Below are 20,071 nucleotides of genomic sequence, written 5' to 3' on the forward strand. Positions count from 1 at the left end.
GGTCTTAGAGGGCAAACAGAATAATTTCACTCGATTCATGGGTTACCTGACTGGTTGGGAAGGGAAAGAGCTGCCGTGTTGTCCGCCGTGGCTCCCAGTCGCTATAGTCAGCCTACTATGCCTACTCCAAGTAGTCCTGTGTCATGCCGCTGCTACACGCCTCACAACAAATGAACTGCAAGCGTGTTCACGTGACACGGTGACAGTGAAAAAGCGACAGGGTTCGGGTGTCTTTGAAGAAGGGGCACAAATCAAGCCATTATTTTCACACCTTTTTAAATCGCGCAGCTTTAAAAAAAAAAAAAATCACGTCTTTCAAAAGGGCACTTTTTTGGACTGAGGGCAAAAGGGCAAGTGCTTCAGCACCACCTCGTCTCTATCTGTGCACGCCAGTGAGTAGCACAGCTGGTAGTTGGCATGAAGGAAACTTGCAGCTGTGGAGAGCAGCATGTAGGGAGAAGAAAGAAACACCCCACATGCAAATTCTAAATATCAAACTTGTTGAGTTACTTCTAAAAGACTGATCAAGCTCACTTTAACTCTGGTGCTGTGTCAGAACTTTATGAAATAGATGCTGTTTCAAATAACACCGCACGATAGATTTACAGACTCACAGATCATTAGCTCAAATGTAGTACAATGTTGTAGACAAACGTCCCAGCATTACCCCCAGTTTGTTTGTTTTGAATGGTGACGTCACCAGAGCACGTGACCGAGCAGCGCTTCCTTGCGGCTATTTTATTGGTCAAACCTAGAAGAATCTGCACAGTGGGGCAGGACGAAGCCATTTTATTATTTTAACAGCAAAGGTGCAGGTGCATCAGTATTTTATTTTTTAAATATACATATATACTAAGTCTTTCCATTTAAGCTCTCTCGATACGATGGGCCAGTGTGGGATTACGTCATCTAAAACCGTCTTGGTTTTCCTCAATCTAATATTTTGGGTAAGGAAACGGCAGATGCTTGAACAATGTGCAGCATCCCAGTAAGGCCAAGGATGGAGACTGTTAGCAAACTGCGCCAGAGATGCACTGCAGTTAGGCGATAAAACAGATGCATTATATGGCGGTAATTATGTGTACAGACTCACTCTGACGTTAGTGTTTACTGTAAGATGCACGGACCTTAACTGGAAACCCATTTGAGTGGTTAGCAGTAGCTGTAGCTGTAGCGTGTTCTTTAGCTGCCGCCCACAACTTATAGCTATGACGTTATGCAGCAGCAGCTGAGTTAACCTCCAGCGCAGTTTGAGCTGCATCATGCTAGTATATTAAAAGAACAGCAGAGCTAAATTAAAGCATGTATAGATGAGCAAAATTCAAAATATACGATCAGGCAGGATGACTGAATAATATAGAGACGTGAGGCCCAGTCCACACTGCTTATGCGTGCTTTGTCTGCGAGCCTGAATTACCATTATTCATGTGAAGCTATGATGTCGTTATAGCACATGTGGGTGATTGAAATGTCTTGTTTTTGTGTCCAAGTTCATGATTTCTATTTAAAATCATTTATTAAATGAATTACTTGTAGGTTTTTAATTTGATAAATAAATAATATATTTATATTTTGAGTTTATTCAAAAAATATATATGATTTACAATTTTTCCGTTTTGGTAAACATGCCTATATTTGTGTGTGAGTATAAAAGCAGCATAAGGAATATTTCTCTATTGGATATCATGTTGTAGATCTTATATATAATGTTGTGTTTGTAGCATTTTGAAAAAATGTTTTGAGTTTGTAAGGCTGCTATCTTGTCCAGGACTCTCTTGGTTAAATAAAAGTAGTGAAAAAAGAGTAGACTAAGAACACTTTTAAAGCTGGGGTTTAAATTATTATACATTCAAAATCTGATATAACAATCATTTTAAAGCTGTTCAGCTCATTAAAATAATTGTTTAATGGTTTGCATGTTCTCAAATGTCAGGGTGGTGCAACCATACAAAAACTATAGTTTAATTATGAAATCAAAAAACTAATAATAGGGGAGAAGTGTATGCTTTTGCTACCAAATAAAAACGTTAACACAGACGATTAAGTAAAAGCCTGTCTGAATTGAAAATAATTACAAAAGTTGCAAAGATGGCTTAAGTCAGGTGGTGCAACTGCAAGAAGTGTCAGTTAAATTCTTTTAGGCCGAAAATGTATTATTAAATGATTTGCACTCACATATATTGAAGCATTGGAAAAGCAGGTTATTTTTCCCTGTTTCTCTCTGCAGGCTGCAGCTGGAATTTTATGCTACATTGGAGCTTATGTGTTTATCACATATGATGACTATGACCACTTCTTTGAAGATGTGTACACGTTGATTCCAGCTGTTGTAATCATAGCTGTCGGAACTCTTCTCTTCATCATCGGTTTGATTGGCTGCTGTGCAACAATACGTGAAAGCTCCTGTGGCTTGGCAACGGTGAGTGAAAAAAGTGGTTGTATGCCTATGGTAGGAAACTGTAGGAAACATGTTAAGAAGTGCCAAGGAAGGTGGGTGATATATATCAAGAAAATTTGCAATAGCTATATTTCTGATGATAAAGTAAAAAATACTGAATGGTGTTTTTCATGCTTGCAGTTTTCAGGCAGCACCATTAATATTGTAAGTAAAGGAAGGGCATTTTCACAATATTGGCACTAAAACCTCATTTCTACCTGGGATGCTGTATATTGCTTTGAGCTTCTTAACTAGCATTTTAAAGCCCTTCCTTTCGACCATCACTAATGGTGGTGTTGAGCATAACTTGCAAGTGCTGCGCTTGGGGGAGTCGTTTGTTTACATTTCAGTCAGACATCAGCAGCTGCTAGTATATCATAGCCTTTATATTATCTTCATAGCATGGTTGTGTTTTTGCCTCAAGTGCTGAAAGAAGTTTATGTCTTTAGTGAGAACAGTTTGTTGCACATTTTGAGAACTTTTTGCTTTGTTGAAAGTTGGTGAAGAAACTCCCTTTTTTAATTTACTACTGGGGGATGCTGACAACTGACTCTTGCTGGGAATGTACATACATGGCTTTGCTAAAGCAATAATAATGCAATATGGGTTTTAATGGGAGTTTATTGAATTAAATTGCAGTAGTGGAAGAAAATACTTAAAATGCGGTAAAAATGCAGGGAGGGATTTTAAAAATAAAATGCCAATAATTTGACATTTTCACTTGTTTTGGCAATTTTGATTGATACAACCTCACATTGCATTGAAATTACATTAGAAAAGACACTTTTTATAAATGGGGACAATTATTATTATTATTATTAATTACTAATGCATTCAGTGGCCAACTGCCTATTGATTTAAGAGTTTTAATATAGGCTTTAAGACAGAGAGGAAATGTCTTATGTTCAATATTTTCTTTAATTTTAGATCAATTTTACCATCAGCTTTCTGTCCCTGTTTTTCAGTTTGCTGCCATACTCCTGCTGGTATTTGTAACGGAGTGTGTGGTGGTGGTGCTCGGCTACATATACAGAGCAAAGGTAAACACTGTTTTGCTGGTCACGTTCTCTTCTGTTAAAGGCGACAATGTAATGCTGCTGCTAAATCTTAATTTGTCTCCTGTTTCAGGATAAATTACCCACTGTGGCAACCCCTTGTGAACAAGGAAGTTTTTATGTAATTTACAAATAAATGGTTTATTACTGTGTGTAAAACAGCTCCTTCTGCTGTGAAGAATAAATGTAATTAAATTAGCCGCTCTCATTTATCCTTAATCTGTTTGGATTAAAGTGCTTCTATAATTAGTTTTTTGACAATGTTATAAGACTAAGTCAGCAAATTACTTTGAGTGAGCAATGAGTGGTGAATAGTGACAGTTGTGTTATTTTTTCTTTTCTTTTCTTTGTTTTTATAGGTAGAAGATGAGGTGAATCACTCCATTCAAAAAGTTTACAATGAATACAGCGGCACCAACACTGATGCTCCTAGCCGGGCGATTGATTATGTGCAGAGGCAGGTGAGAAAAAAACTTCTATTGTGACAAATGATTTTGTCATCTAAAACTGAGGAAAAAGTGAGTGCGTGCAGTTTTTAATTACGTTACTTTTTATGCTTTCCTGGTAGTGTGTATATATATATATATATGTATATATATATATATATATATATATATATACATACACACACACATATATATATATATATATATATATATATATATATATATATATATATATATATATATATATATATATATATATATATATATATATATATATATATATATATGTGTGTGTGTGTGTATATATATATGTGTGTGTATGTATATGTATATATATATATATATATATATATATATATATATATATATATATATATATATATATATATATATATATATATATTAGGGGTGCAACGATACACAAAATTCATGGTTCGGTTCGGTTCGATACTTTGGTGTCACGGTTCGATATTTTTTCGATACAAAAAAAATGTTCATGCCTTTTTAATTTGTCATTTATTAAAATTATAAATATATATTTTAACTCAAAAGTACAGTTTTTAAATTTAACCCTAACCCTTGTGCGTGTTTTTTATTTTGACAGTGAATGCGCACCTGCGGACCAGTTATGTGCAGCCCTGGTTATTTAGCTCGTCATATTGCAGCCACAGAAATTATTTTGTCCATGAAACCATAAAGCTGCACTTTCTTTTTGCCTTATAGTCTGATTTGTCATAACTTCTCCGTTTTGTGGTAAGCTTTTCTTTGGCTGTCACTTCTTCACCCTGACCTGTCTTATTTGGCTCAGCAGAACTAAAATATATATCTGTCTGTGAAGGTTCTCAGTCATCCAGGTCATCGTAGTCAAATATAAATCCTGCTGCTTTTACACACGCACTCACATAAGCTCAGCGATTCTCTGCGCGATCAACCTCTCACATGTGTAAGCTGCGGGAGATTTCACTTGTCATGTTTGCATAGTAAGCTAACGATTAATAAGACGATGTCAGAGGAATTGGTGCGCAAATTATCATCACTCACAGATCAGTGCTGTCGCTCTCTATACACAGTTCGCACGATTGCAAAGTGAAAGCAAAAAAACAAGCGCAAATTCAAACGCGATTTCAATATGTCACATATTGACAGTGGCTCACCGATGCCAATGACATAATTACCCAGCTACATTTCTGAAAGAATGCAAAAGCATTGACATATATTTTTCCTTCCTACAATAGCCCGACGGGCAGGGAAGAGATAGATTTTGGTAGCCCGACTTTTCGCTAGCTCCGGGACGTCGGGCTAGCGATATTGCAAGCCCTGTATCTGATTGAGGAATCACTCATCTTTGGAAAAGAGAGTTTATTACAGAGAAATGGCTCTTTCCAAAATAAAAGCTATACTATCCGCTTCTTCTGGGCTATATTCTCAGCAGCATAAGGAGAATCACGTGCTAACAGCTGTCTAAATGACTCGGCTAAAGTTAGTAGCATGCTTGTTGTTTTTGTCTTTGCACTAGGATGATGTCGGCGTAAATGTGCAGTCATATTCGTTGTGTTCCCACTAGTGCTTTCAGGTTAATCTCGTTGAAATGACCTTAACGCCACAACACGGCAAATCTCCGTTAACGAGCTACCGCCGATCGCCCCGTGCGTGGGGCTAGACGGCCAACACGTTAACGAGCTAACTGCGCTAACACACTAGTTCCCACCCATGTAATTGAGCATTGCATGGCACATCCAACATACTGTTTTACTTTAGTCCATGATTCGCTTACCTTCAGGGTCATACGTCACATGAAAACCAAAATAATTCCAAACGCCAGATCTGAATGAGGGTGGGGGAGGTCCATCTTGCAAGGAGAGCTTAACTTCTGTCTCGCTAGCTTGCCCTGCGCTCTTCCTTCTGACGATGCTGTCTGTGTTGAGCGCTCAGTGGATCTGCGCTCGACAGTGCAGCCTAGGCGGAGTAGTCAAACGCAGATTCACTGAGCGCTCAACACAGACAGCATCGTCAGAAGGAAAGTTGATAAAATAAATTACAAATGTTGTATTGTTCGATACATATGCGTACCGAACCGAAAGCACTGTATCGAACGGTTCAATATCGATATATATATATATATATATATATATATATATATATATATATATATATATATTAGATGATGATGAATTTTAAAATTGTAATTAAACATTTTCATCCACCGTTTGTCCTAGCTTCACTGCTGCGGCATTCACAACTACTCTGACTGGAAGAACACCCACTGGTTTAAAGAATCCAAGAACAACAGCGTCCCCGTCAGTTGCTGTCAGCCCAACATCAGCAACTGTACAGGCACGCTCACTCGACCAGCAGATCTTTACCAAGAGGTACACACCACTAGTTTGGCGTCTGTAATTAAATCGTTTGCAGAGACTGTAAGTATTTTCCAGCATGTTACAAGTGTGTTTATAGCTGGAGAACTTTTTTTATTTTTCGTCTTTAGGGATGTGAAGCTCTTGTTGTGAATAAATTAAAGGAGATTATGATGTATGTCATATGGGCTGCGTTGACTTTTGCATCTATACAGGTAAGGAATATAAGCTGCAAACACAAGGGTCTTAAAATGTTGACACCTATATTTTGTCTTGCAGATAGTTATAGTGAGATTTTACATATTTATATGCCGCATCATCTCTCAGCTAAAGCTTATAATCAGAACTATATTTAAAGAGTCTTGCAATAGACTCAGGTGAGTAGGGTGTATTATTGAAACTGCAGTTGTCTTGGTAACAAGTGAACTGAAAGTAGCTCTGACCTAATTGAGACAAAGTAAATGTGGTCAAAGACTCTATGTTTAACAAAGCATCTATGTTTAACAAAGCATCTATGCTGTGGTTGTTGTCAGCATAACATCCAACTTTACAGCCAGAGTCCATATAGTGATAAATACAAGTATAGTTCTTATACATTACAGAGTATGTTCTATAGTGTGTCCCAATATTCCTGTTAAAATTTGAAACTGTTGAGTTGTGCTGTTTAATGAAATTCACATGGAGGTTGCTGAAGGGAAAAAATTAACTTCACAGTTTTGATCCCTGTGCTGTCTGCCTGCAGATGCTGGGCATGCTCTGTGCTTGCGTGGTGCTGTGCAGGAGGAGCCACGACCCAGCGTATGAGCTGCTGGTCACAACCAACAGCTATGCATGAAGAATGCAGCCGGCCAACAAAACACTAAGAAAATCAACAGGAGCGTCACAGGACATGTTCACACTAGTTATCAGCTATAGTTATATAAGCTCAAGCACACCTTGCACAATTCATGATAAAGTAGCGAACACTGACGTTTTGGGTGGGGGCTTCAAGGGAAAACCATTTATTTATTGACATGCTTTCCAAGTTCCTGTTACTTTTAAATGTTTATCCTTTTGTTACAAATACTGAAATATTTACAAAAGCCAAAGTTGTATATGGCTAACTGATTTCTGATTATTGATGTGCAATTTTTTTCTTTAAATTGTGGCTTCATAAAATTTGTGTATATGCCCAATAAGGATGACGAGAAGCTTAAATGTGAAAATAAGACTGGTCGTGTTGTATGAAAGCTTTTTCTTGGCGTGCTATTTTGCACCATGGCTGGAACTCTGGAGATATTTAGTGGTTGTCCAAATGTATAAGCTGTGTTAAAAATAACATGTACTCTGTTACCAAGGCCTTGGTTTGACCAGACAAATCTTTTTAGCATAGTACAGATCTGACGTTTTAATCTTAGCTGTTCCATGAATGCAGTCTAGTTTTTAAGATTTGCAGAATAAGAATTATGAATGTTTGGTTTTTTTAGGTGTTGGAGCAGCATCTCATTCTCAAAGCGATGTTTGGTGAAAGAGTTGTTTATGTTCACAAATATTCCGATTGTAAATTTCCAAATCAGGCTTCACTAACAAGGCATTGCTAAGATATAAATTGTGAATTAACTATTTGGTCTCCAGTGCCATCAGTAGGAGTATTATCAGTGTTACCTAAAGATTTATATATGTAGATTTAATCGGTTACAGTCACACATTTACTTGTTTAGTTTGATTTGTTAAGTTTAAACCTGATTTTTAAAAAAATACACATTCTTTGTACCTTGTAGTGAAAGTGTGTACCCTTTTAATATTTTTAAGCTGTTAAGTTGATCCCATATTTAGCTAGTTCCACAGAAAAATATGAGCGATAAAAGGAGACAAATAAACTCATACACCTCAACTGGATTCTTTTAATTTTTTTTTTCACGTGACAGTAAATATGCTACCAAAAAAACCCAAACCGACACAAAGTACTTAAACAAGCAATATCATATGGCTATATTTCATCAGGCGCATGGAATTATATAAAACATGTTTAAATGTGCCGTCACTTGACAAGCATAAAAATAGTTTATTCTAGTAGTTTGTTCATCTGTATGTGCTACTTTTGTAGCTGATGGTCTGTGGAAGGTTTACAGAAAAACTTTTATGTACAGCAGATATAAATGATGATTACTACAGTCATATGAAAAGGAACGTTTTTGCAGGATTTTATGCAGTCCTGTGAAAAACACATTACACAGTGGGTAATTATCAGCCTGGTGCTGCTAATCAAATGCAACTGATCATCAGCAAGTGTGACCACCTCTGTAAAAGAAGAAGTTTTGGCAGATTACTAATTTGGAGCATTTAGTTTTGTTATGTTAACGCTACAAGACCACATCTACTTCCCAGTAGTAAATTCCCCAGCAATTTCACCCAAAGTCTGACCATGCAATACTTAGAAAAATTGCAAAAGGCCAAGAGCTACATTCCTCATTTGGGTGTTATATCTAAGTTCCTGACAGTACAATTCCTGAACGAGTATGGCTTGTTTGGAAGAATTGTAGGGAGAAGATGGAATAATAGTTTAGGTTTGCAAAGTTGTATTTGAGCAAACCAAAAGACCTCCAGAACAAGACCAAAGAGAGATGCCTAGTCATAATGCAAAGGGGCACATTTATTGGAAGCCAACTGCACATCAGCACAAACACCCCATACCACTGTTAAGCATGGTTTTGGAGGGCTGATAATTTGGGCTCATTTTGCAGCCATTGTATTTCAAAGAACACCAGAGTCAAGAGTGAGGCCATCTGTCCGACAGCAAAATCTTGGCCAAAACTGGGCTATGCAATAGGATAATGATCCCAAACACATAAGCAGGATGGCTGAAATAGAAAATATGTTGCAAAGTCCAGACCTCAACATGACTGAAATGCTGTGGCTGGACCTTAAGAGACCTGTGTGTGAGCAAATGCTCACAAACCTAAATGAACTGAAGCAATGTTGTAACGATGAGTCTTCAACAACAGCGTGAGAAACGGATGAAGTATAAAAACGATTACTTCATGTTATTGCTGCTAAAGGTGATTCTACAAGGTAGTGAATCATAATTTGTACTCAGTTGTTAAGGACAGCATAGAGTTCTATGAAAACCTTCCTTTTCCTAGAAATCCAGCCCTCTATTTTCACCAGCTCACATGTGCACCAAATAAATGGATGATTTAAAAGACTATGTCATAGTTTAGTCACAAACTGCATTTCTAAACAAAGAAGGATTGACAGCCAGAAGCATATACATTTCCGCTGTATATATGTGGCTGCTTAATGCTGTTAAACTTAGCAGTCACTGGTGGTTTACACATGGTACTCATTCTGTTTTCTTGTCATTTGAGATGAATAAGATGATTCATCTTATCACAAGTCATTTAAGTTCAAATTTTAATGAAAAAAGTATGTGATGTTACAGTGCTTAGAATGTACTGGTGCAGTACTAGTTTGCTACTATTAGTAACATACAGATTCATGTTGAAAACATGGTAACTTGACTGAATGAAGGGAATTTTAAAATTCTTCATTGGTTTTCTAACGTAGATGGCTAACCATTCTTTAGTCATATATTACAAGTATAGGAACTAAAGATGAGATAAACAGTATAGCTATACTGATTATCCAAACCAGTTTAAACAATGAGGCTGATATAAGCTGGTGAATGCATTTCCTTTAACTTGCATTAATTGCTTAGGTAGTCTACTGCTTACTAAATGATCTTTTTTAGTTCAGGTTTTTGGTTAGTTTTTCATGTTAGCCAGTATTGTAAGAGCACTTGGGAAAAAAAGCCTGGCAAAAATGTGTGTGTCTGTAGGCTGTATTGTGTGTGGCATGTGTTCGCTTTGGTGTGTGTCTTTGCAAGCGTGCAAGTTTTTAAGCATATGAGACATCTGTTTTGATGTGTTGACATTCTTTGTGTCTACTTTCTTGCATTTGCAACTGTTGTTCTGTGTATACCACGCATGTTGTGGGGGCACAATTGTGTTTACACAATCACAGTGTGTTTGTCCCCCAAAACCAGTCATTCTGGGGGCAAAAATCAGATACCAATAACATAAATTATTGCATTTTATGATAAAACTCATTGTAAGGCAGTGGTTCTCAAAGTTCTTTTTTTTTGCATGCTCTATATCATAAGCTATAAACCCCCCACCCCCCACAGTATTTAATTTGATTAATTATATTAACGATAAAAAATGATGCACATAGCATTTTACTTAAATAAAGTTGCATATTATCAGTGAAATAGCCCACCCACATTTTGTGAACTACTTTTTTAAGGTAAAGGGGCAGGCAAGTAAGAATTGGATTTACGGTTCTTTTTCATGAAATTACTATAAATAAATTGAATTTCTCCTGAGATATAAAGAAAATTACTGTATTTGCGTACATGTTTAAATTTTGCCTAGATAATTTCCTGGCACCAGTCCACTAAACCCATTCCTCTCCACCGTCCACCACCCATTTTGTTCTTGGTCCAGCACTCGAACTACTTCTCCTCGGCTCACAGATAGCTCATCTTCTTCCTGATCAGTCGATGTAAAGAAAGCACATCTTAATTACAGGCAAATATCGCTTAAATACAGTACTGCTAATATTGTCTATTTTCTTCTTTTCTTTCTCGATCATCTTGCTCAATGTTCACTTTCTTGCTGTAGGTTTTAAAATAATCATGCAAATCACCTTTGCAGTGTATTGATAAAGCACAACATAGAAGATTTCATCAGGTGGACCCGTGGACAGTGGCACTTCTTGGTGAATGCATGGAAGGGGTGCATATCCGTCATCTGAAAGCTGAACTAAAGCAGAATTAAATGTCAGAAAGTGCAAACACAAAATGTAAAAATAAATAAATAAATTTATTAATCTGTTATGTCTTTTAAGCTCCATGACAAAGATTTTCAAAGTGCAGCTTCTCACACTAAGGGCAAAGGTAGCCACCCACATCCACCCACAGAGTCCAACTTTAAATAGCACAAAAACCAACAAATTCACACACCTATGTGTTTGACCCATGACTACATATAATACTTTTTCTAGCCCCATGTTTTATAATTGCAGTGTGTATGCATGCAAATACATTAAGAGACCAACAGGGCCAGTGATGTGTTACTGTTCAAAACCAACAGTCTATACAGTTTTACACATTTGGCACATACATGACTCATTGGAGAAGAGATTGGCCTCTCATCAAGTCCACTATAGCAAATTTAAAGTTCTTTCTTACTTTTAAAGTGTACTTTCTTGATATAATATTAGAATATCATTTTTATCTCTGATTCATATAGTGAAATGTTTCAAATTAATTGACTGCTCTAACCTCCAATATATGAATAGAAAGACCAACTCTCTATATATGTAATTCATAAAATATAGCAGAACCAACAAAATATTGAAGATTTAGGTCTTTCCTACAGTTTAACAATATAACTGAGTGAGCAGTTGCAGTACTTACATTCTCCAATGGATGACAGTGTAGATCGTGGGCTGAGTGGACTGTCCATGCCAATGTTCAGAGACCTTCCAAGCAGGGGATCAGAACACCTTTAGATCAAGAAAGATATTTAAGATACAAATGTTTACTTTTGTGAATTCACCGAGCAAAGGTCCAAATTTCTAACATTAAAAAAATAACAACAAACGATGAAGATAAAGATGATGATTAACAAAGAGAATATTTTCAGGACATGGTTTGTGTTTAGTTTGCAGAGTACAAAGTATATTATATACATTATATGAACTAAAGTATATTATATAGTATATTATATACACTATAGTATAGTATATAGTATGTTATAAATACTGTTGAAGCAGGTCTCCTCTGGAATTAATAAGTAAGTAAGTTAAATGTATTTATATAGCGCTTTTTAAAACAGGAAGTTATTTCAAAGTAACTCACATTGGAATAAAAACATATCAAATGAAACAATAAAAATGGTATAAAAAAGGTATAAAAGCATATCAATTGAAACAGTAAAACACAGTATAATAGCACATCCAATAACACAGTTTGCTACACATGAATATTACCTAAATGCCTGTCTAAACAGATGTGTTTTGAGCTTTGTTTTAAAAGTAGCTAAAGGGTTGATGTTGCGTAGTGGGGGAGGTAAACTGTTCCACAATATTGGAGCCAAGGTTTGAAAAGCGCGATCCCCCTTTGTTTTCAGATGGGTCCGTGGAATGGTTAGAAGACCACTATCAGTGAATCTAAGGATCCGGTTTGGAGAGTAGGGTTGCAGAAGCTCAGTGATATAAGTGGGGGCCTCACCTGGATTTCTTTTTCCCATTTTAATTCTGCCTAGCCCTGCGAACCCGAACACAAGTGTGGAAAGATCGGCTCTCCAAAAACAGCATGCACCTGAACATCAAGAAGACTGAATACCTTGAATGCGGCCCCCAGACTAACAGTACCATCACTATTGACAGTGAGCCACTGACTAAAGTTGCCCAATTCAAGTACCTCGGGTCCCTTGTCACCTCGGACTGCAAAACTCTACCAGACGCTAGACTCCGTGTCAACGCAGCGTGGATGAAGTGGCGTCAGATCAGTGGAGTCTTATCCGACAAGAGAATGCCAATCTATCTTAAGGTGAAAGTTTATAAGACGATCGTGCGCCCAATGGCACTCTACGGGTGAGAGTGCTGGCCAGCGATGACCAAGCACGAACAAGCCCTTTACACCATGGAGATGAAGATGCTGAGGTGGCCTTTGAGTCTCACATGACTAGACCGAGCGAGGAACGTAGATGTCAGGAAACGATGGGGAGTGACACCGATCACGGACAAGAGAGGCGCGGCTCCAATTGTACAGCCATGTTGCCTGTAGCGATAAGAACTCCATCGCAAAGACAAGACAGCACAGCAATTAGATCTAGGTGGCAACAGGCCACGAGAAAGACCAAAAAAGTGATGGATGGACCGAATCAAAAATGATATGAAGGCTGCGAATGTTACACCAGAAGACGCCCTGGATAGGGAGAATTGGAGGAAGACATGCAAAACATCGGACCCTGCATCGCAGGATATGAACTGCTTGGAAGAAGAAGATTTTAATTCTGTCTCACCTCTTTGAGGGATCTTCTTCTCCTCCTACAGAATGAGCTTGGCCATTGTTGTCCCTGACTGTCCCCGTCTTGTAATAGCTTTCAAACACTATGGGCTCTGCAAGAAGAAAAGTGAACCTGCTCATTTGAGAAATGAGGCCAAGTGATACTTTTTGCCTGTCTGTCAATTGAAAGAAAAAGTCAAGAAGCTGAGCTGCACTCTTTATATCCTGTTATTTTGTAGTGGAACTTTTCTCACTTCAACTTTGTACTTATAAGTAAAGGAAACAAAACAACCATCTTTCCAGTAAATACAAATTGTGAAAGCTCACCTGGTGGCTTCAATCCAGTGCCTTTCATTTCTATGAAAGAGTTGTTGTCTTTGGTAATGTCACACTGTTCCAGAAATTTCCTCACCTCCTCGTAAGACTGGTTTTAAAAAGGAGGAATTCAGTACATTTTATATTACTATTATATTACTTTCACTTTTCATTTAGGTTTATGCATAAGTGATAGTTAATTAGGTTTATGAAAAGATCCCGGTTTGGGTTTATATACAATCAACCAATGCTGCTCACCAGCTCTTACAAAATCTTAGATTCCTAAATCCTGGAAAACACACTTTTTCTGTCTGCCAGTTATTTATATTTAGAATGGTTAAGAAAGTGGCAAGTACGGAGCCCATAAAACTATCGGCCAAGTGATTGTAATAACTTTCAAGAAGAAGTCAAGGCTACATGAGCCCACTAACATGCTTCAAGTCACAATCCATTAGTTTATCCAGTAGCAGGCCATAGCTGTGGTCTGACATTCAACTTAAGCACACTTAAGATTTGAAAATTAAAGCCTCATTGAACTAAAATGTGATCAGAAGAACGACAAAGAGTGAAAACTGCACTATTATTACAATTCTGGTTGATAAATTCTCATTAAAAGAACATTTGGGAATAAAATTTTAAAATCAGTTTTTTGTAACTGTTACGAACTTGCATGTTTCATTTTGTTTTTTAAGAAAACTTTTTTTTAGGTTTATCCAGCAAGACAATGTACTTATACTTGATTTAAGAATAGAAATTTGCATTTTTATTCTTCTTGACATTTTTATTCTGTTTAAATATTAAATAAAGGGAAAACTACTTCACCTCATCATCTTTGACACATTGCATGGAGAAATGATTGCAGTGGTCCCAGAGAGCACACCTGAGCATGCTGATGCGATTTCCCTCCAACTGTTGGAACACCTATAATTATCAAATGAATTCTGTGTTATTACCAACAATGTATTATTGTACTATGTACTATTTCAAGATTTGCCATGATACTGGGTTGCAGTAATGCAACTTCTGCATGCGTGCCCATTTCACGTTTCAGAGAGGCAAAATGGGCACAGTGAACCTGTGTGTTTTTTTACGCATTTTGAAATGATACCCTGTTGGGTAATGATCAACTCAGTATCACAGCAAAACGTGATATTTGCCGTGACATAGGGTTGAATTGCCTTAACATATACAAAGCTCATTATAGTTTCTTTTTTCTCTTCTTACTTACAGGGGCACCACCAAGAGGTGCCGTGCGTGTGTGTGTGTGTGTGTGTGTGTGTGTGTGTGTGTGTGTGTGTGTGTGTGTGTGTGTGTGTGTGTCCACTAGTGACAGCAAAGTCAACACAAAGAGGCTGTCGTTCGAAAAAAATAAAGCAGAACTTTTGTGTGATTAAGTGTGTTTCTGCATGGTTGTATGTTTTTCCATTTGTGGCTCTCTCAGCGCAAGATGAAATGTACTTCTGCAAATGGTCGCTGCCAGGAAGGTTTTCACAGTTATAGGGGTTGTGGTGTGAAGCTATTTCTGTGGTTAAAAGCCATTATTTTGAATAGAGACATGATTAGAAAGCAGTTAACGAGAAAATATTCTGCAGTACCTCGCATGTACTTTTGTGTGTCCCCTCCCAGTCCTGGCGAACAGCTTCTAGTTGAACAATGTTGTTAAAATACACCTTCTCTGTGAGAATAGAGCATAGTTAATAGTTACAGTTAACAAATGAAACACTGGTAAAGAACACAACAATGACCGCCGCACTGTTTTCCACTCTCCTAATTTATTTTTCCATGAAATATTCTCAAAAAAAGTAGTGGACAATGAATGCAATATACTAAAAATGCATGCAAGTTAAAAATAAAATGTGAAGGCATACCAGCATCATTGGCCGCCTGCCTGCATTGCTTTATCTTGTGACGTACCTGTGAATGAAATCGGTGCACAGGAAGCCACGTTCAGTGAGTTATGTAACCATTTTAACACCAGTCAGAGAGACTGATATATAAATACGTTGTATAGGGAATGGTCTTGAAAGAGATAGAAGAAGAAAAGAAAACATCTCACACCAGCACACAAACACACTTTAGTTCCGCCTTGCAAACTGTTGCACAACTGCAGAAAAGTCCCATCATAAAGACTGCACCGCTGACAGCTGGAAACTTGTAGTTCATAAATAGAACTGACAGTGGGCATTTGCATATTTTGTGGTGAATTTCTCAAATAATCTAAAAGTTTGTATTTTGTTGCTTATAAAAACATTTGTCTTTTAGCGAGGTAGCTCATGCACTTATTTGACCTTTTCAGGGTTTTTGGACGTAGCATTTGTTTTCTCAGCCCCCTGCTCTGCCTCATCGGCCTCCTTGCACTTCACCTCATAGTTCTTCTTAGACTAAGAAAAAGAGAAACAAAAGTTATTAGTTCTATTTCCGACAAAGCAACAGGAAGAACACTTTTTGTAAGTGATGCAAAAATTTTTTATTTTTTTAAAAATCTGACTTCTATTTTTTGTGCTTGCTTGAACATAAATTAAACAACCTTTATGTGGTTAAGTTTTCATGTTTATTTCTAAATCACGCTGATTCCATGTGTTAGTGATAAATGATAGGAGTGGAAGTGTCTCCTACCTCCATGGTCTTCTTGAAGAATGAAACTTTTTTCTTTTGAACCTTCTCCATGATGCTTTCAAACTAAAGATAAAAGGTTGAAATTACTTGCATATGTTGCTTCAATGCAAACCTGATACTTGCAGTTATTGTTCATTAATGAATAAAAGACCTGGATTTTTACTGTTAATGTGATAAAAGTCTTGATGTCACTTTGATAAAGACTGAATTAGTCTTTACTCAAGTCTTGAATCGTTTGATTTTTGAAACTATAGGTTTCCCCTTATCAGCTGCTATCACACTCAGTGTCTGTAAAGTGATTTAAATGGTTGCAGGATTAAGTCAACACTTACGTAACACAGTGTTTTCCAAACAGGAAACAGCCATTAGTTACAATATTATTCTAATGACTTGTGCAATACTAAAAGTAATAAAGAATTATATTATCCTCAGAGTATTCACACCTTAACCATTTTTTTTTGGGGGGGGGGGGGGGTTATTTAATAAGTCAGTTGTTAAGCAACACACATTTCCCAAATACCTTCTTCCTCTGCTCTTTCTGACGTTCTCTGAAACTCTCAATCTTTTTCACCTCCTCTTTCAATATATCAGATAGTTGGATGTGAAAGTTTCCAATGTTCTCAATTTCTGCAACAAAAAACATCGAAATGGCACTGTGAACCATTTGACATTTGACACATATATGGGTGTAACTTTACACAGCACATGGACTTACGAGTTTTTAGTTGTTCGAATGATGCCCTCAAAGTGCTGGAAAAACAACACACATTCATAATCAAAATTATTCACCATGCTTGCACTTTGTGTTTCTTTCACAAAGAGGCAGATTAACATTTTTAAAGCAAAATTTTAAGCAAAATAGCAGCTGAGTACAATTTTATTGCTAGAACTCTGCACTGTGTTTTATTGTTTAACCAGCTGCCAAGACCGTGAGGACACCCAAACCTTAACAGGCAGACTTTGTGCCCTAGTTTTGTTTTGTTTTTTGTTTAAAGAAGAAAAGAAAAGAAAAAAGAAAAAGATTTATTTGGTTTTACTGCACTTAGATGATTCTTTTATTGGAGGCTCATTGTTTCCTTTTTGCGGCTCTTAGAATATATTGAGTTCAGTACAGATGTCTGAGATAGCAGGGAACAGGAAACTGACAAGTTATGACCTACTGTACACTGAGCGAGGGGCTTACCACACACACACACACACACACACACACACACACACACACACACACACACACACACATGCACACACACACATACTTACACTTCAGTCTCTTTTTTTCTGTGTCTCACTTTCTGTATCACGCACAAATGTGTTTCCTCTTAAAGAATGTGGCGATGATGTGCCTGACTGTAGTTTTATATGTAGTCTTCCTGGTCAGTGCCAGTCACCCTTAACATGTCCATCCCTTACCAAAACCCTTCCAAATAAAAGTTTTTGTCCAAATTGCTATATTTATGTACTAGTTGGGCAGTCTATACAATACATAATGCTGACCTCAAAACAAGTTTTTCACCTTATCTCTATGTGTCCTCCAGCTTTGCGAGCAATAGTCACCAGTTCCTTTCCATACTTTTCCTCTGCCAGTGCCCTGTGGAGTATAAATAAGCAGACAAATCATTAGAACCCAGAATGTATATTTTAGTATTTATTTGTAAAACTGAATTAGCTTATATAAAGTCTGTTATAACAGTCCAACATTTGCCTTGACATGCATATACCAACATTTTTACCTGAAATTTTGTTGCTACTTAAACTCTTGTTGCTCTTTTACCTAAAGGATCACTGACTTTATGTTACGTCATTCTATTCAGGCCATAACATCACAAAGATGATTTTGGTGACATCTTAAGGTTTATCTTGAATTACTTGTCATTATCAATTAATATATTTCAACAATCACAAATGAGTGTTAATGCAGAATATTTTCATATTTCAAGACACAGAATTAAAAGAAGAAACAGCTAAATTCTCATATCTTGTGACCTAAATGAGTCATGGGCCTGCTATCTTTCATACATGACTAGCCACATGTGGTGTTTAATGAGTGAAATGACAACTAGATAGCTATTTTTTTCTTAATGTTATGATCAAGCTGGAAGTTGATTCCATGTATGAAGTCATGTAAAGTAAAGATCATGGAAAGAGAAGCGCAGCTATGATTAAAATCACAGAACCCATGATTTTAAGTTTATTTTGATTGCACAAATACAAGCTGATCCAACCTCATCTTCAATAGCTCTTCCACATCTTTGCACATTTGCCTTCCATCTCGTAACCTTTGGGTCACGGCTTCATACCCAGCGTGGCAAGTGATGTCAGACCCCTGCATTGACGAAACACAAAAAACGAAAACTGCTGCAATAAACAGCATATCTGAAAAAGGTGTTGCAACATGTTCTAGGCTCATTTTGTGGTAAAATGCAGAACTAGCACTTGTGTACTGCAAAGATATCTGTATGTGGCATGGCAGCCTTAGAGTTAATACACTTGGTAAACCAACCCTCTAGATCGCTTCAAGTGCACGCAGTGGTGATTCAACACGTTACAGTGTCTTTACATGTATGATGTTGATAATTGTGCATATTAAGTATTTTTTTTAAGTTGTAAAGCTTACCTTAACCCCCCCACCCCCACTCCCACCCCATACTGCTGTGTGTCTATACTAGTATAAACTATAATCACTTGTGGTTTACCTGATTTGGCAAATTGTAACTTACAGATGACAGTTAGGGTGTAAAATATATAATGTTTTAACAAGCGATAGCTGACTGTAACGTAGTGTTTCTCGTGGTGTTTCTCGGGTTCCTAAAACAGTCTGTTCAACATAATTAATACATACTATAGTTTAGAAACTATAACAAAGCAAGTAGACAACAATACCACAAAAATATACTTACCCAGAAAGCATCCTTAAACATCAAAGGAGCCATTGTATTTTTTACTTCCTTGAACTAAGCACAACTCTTAGTGCCGACCTCACTTACAGGACATTTCTCCAAATTTAAAAGCTTACCAACAACCTTGTATGGCTGAAACGTCAGTGAGTCACTTTGAATGAGGAAGAGCTTTTGTCCCGTGATGTCACTGACCACAGACAGCTCAGCCCATTTGTGAAACGGCAACTCTTTCACTTTATGTTTGGTCTAACAGTTGTGTCAGAACACAGTAGTTACATGTGCCTTGCTAGGTAAAGGTGTCAGTATGTCTTTGTATTGTTATGCATTGTTATGTGTTATGTGTGATGTGTTGCATTGCTGATGTAATCAACACTTACACAGAGACAAGCAATATGTTTAAGTGTCACATACTGTAACCAAAAGTTGATGGTTTACTTGCTGCAAGTAGCATTAGTGGTAAATCATAATTGTCTTATTTTAATTATGTTGCAGTGACATTTTTTATCAGTATTTTAAGACATTAATATTATACAATTAAATGTGCTTTAAGGTGATGTTAGACTACTTTGATTCTCTCTTTTCTTCCTTAAATCATTTACCATGTTGTTTTGCAAGATGACATTATGAAGTGCTGCAAAATTAGATAATATTATTTTTAATAATATGTCATCATCAGCATATTAACCTTCTGTCATTAGAGCTCCAGAAACTATTGTTGCCATGTACATTCCAGAGATTACCACAAGAGGGAGCCAAAAATCTTTGTAAAACATCAAGGCTTGTAATATTATACTGGCTAAATATAAGAAGTCTACTTTATGGGAATCAAACCCACCTGAATCAACAGTTCCTAAATCTGTATGGGATGTCTGACATAAAATCCCAAATCTCTCGACC

The 20,071-nt window shown here is 37.0% G+C and overlaps 2 protein-coding genes across 2 annotated transcripts; one reads left to right on the forward strand and one right to left on the reverse strand.

The window, feature by feature from the left end:
* Positions 1-767: 767 nt before the first annotated feature.
* LOC146583060 (tetraspanin-3-like) lies at positions 768-8,165 on the forward strand. Its single transcript, XM_085266404.1, has 7 exons — positions 768-947; positions 2,228-2,419; positions 3,403-3,477; positions 3,852-3,953; positions 6,155-6,307; positions 6,424-6,507; positions 7,035-8,165. The coding sequence occupies exons 1-7, from the start codon at positions 885-887 to the stop codon at positions 7,125-7,127; spliced, it is 762 nt and encodes a 253-aa protein (XP_085122530.1). The 5' UTR covers positions 768-884; the 3' UTR covers positions 7,128-8,165.
* Positions 8,068-19,314, reverse strand: LOC146583061 (proline-serine-threonine phosphatase-interacting protein 1-like). Its single transcript, XM_085266311.1, has 15 exons — positions 19,175-19,314; positions 18,500-18,600; positions 17,791-17,865; positions 16,993-17,027; positions 16,798-16,904; positions 16,278-16,340; positions 15,950-16,042; positions 15,530-15,575; positions 15,257-15,336; positions 14,484-14,582; positions 13,674-13,770; positions 13,363-13,459; positions 11,751-11,839; positions 10,979-11,094; positions 8,068-10,821 (listed from the first exon to the last, which is right to left on the reverse strand). The coding sequence occupies exons 1-15, from the start codon at positions 19,205-19,207 to the stop codon at positions 10,690-10,692; spliced, it is 1,263 nt and encodes a 420-aa protein (XP_085122437.1). The 5' UTR covers positions 19,208-19,314; the 3' UTR covers positions 8,068-10,689.
* Positions 19,315-20,071: the final 757 nt, after the last annotated feature.

This window comes from Mchenga conophoros, linkage group LG1 (genome assembly GCF_057382185.1).
Source record: "Mchenga conophoros isolate Kocher_MC1m ecotype Shallow Benthic linkage group LG1, M_conophoros_male_GT1.1, whole genome shotgun sequence".
Classification (NCBI taxonomy): Eukaryota; Metazoa; Chordata; class Actinopteri; order Cichliformes; family Cichlidae; genus Mchenga; species Mchenga conophoros.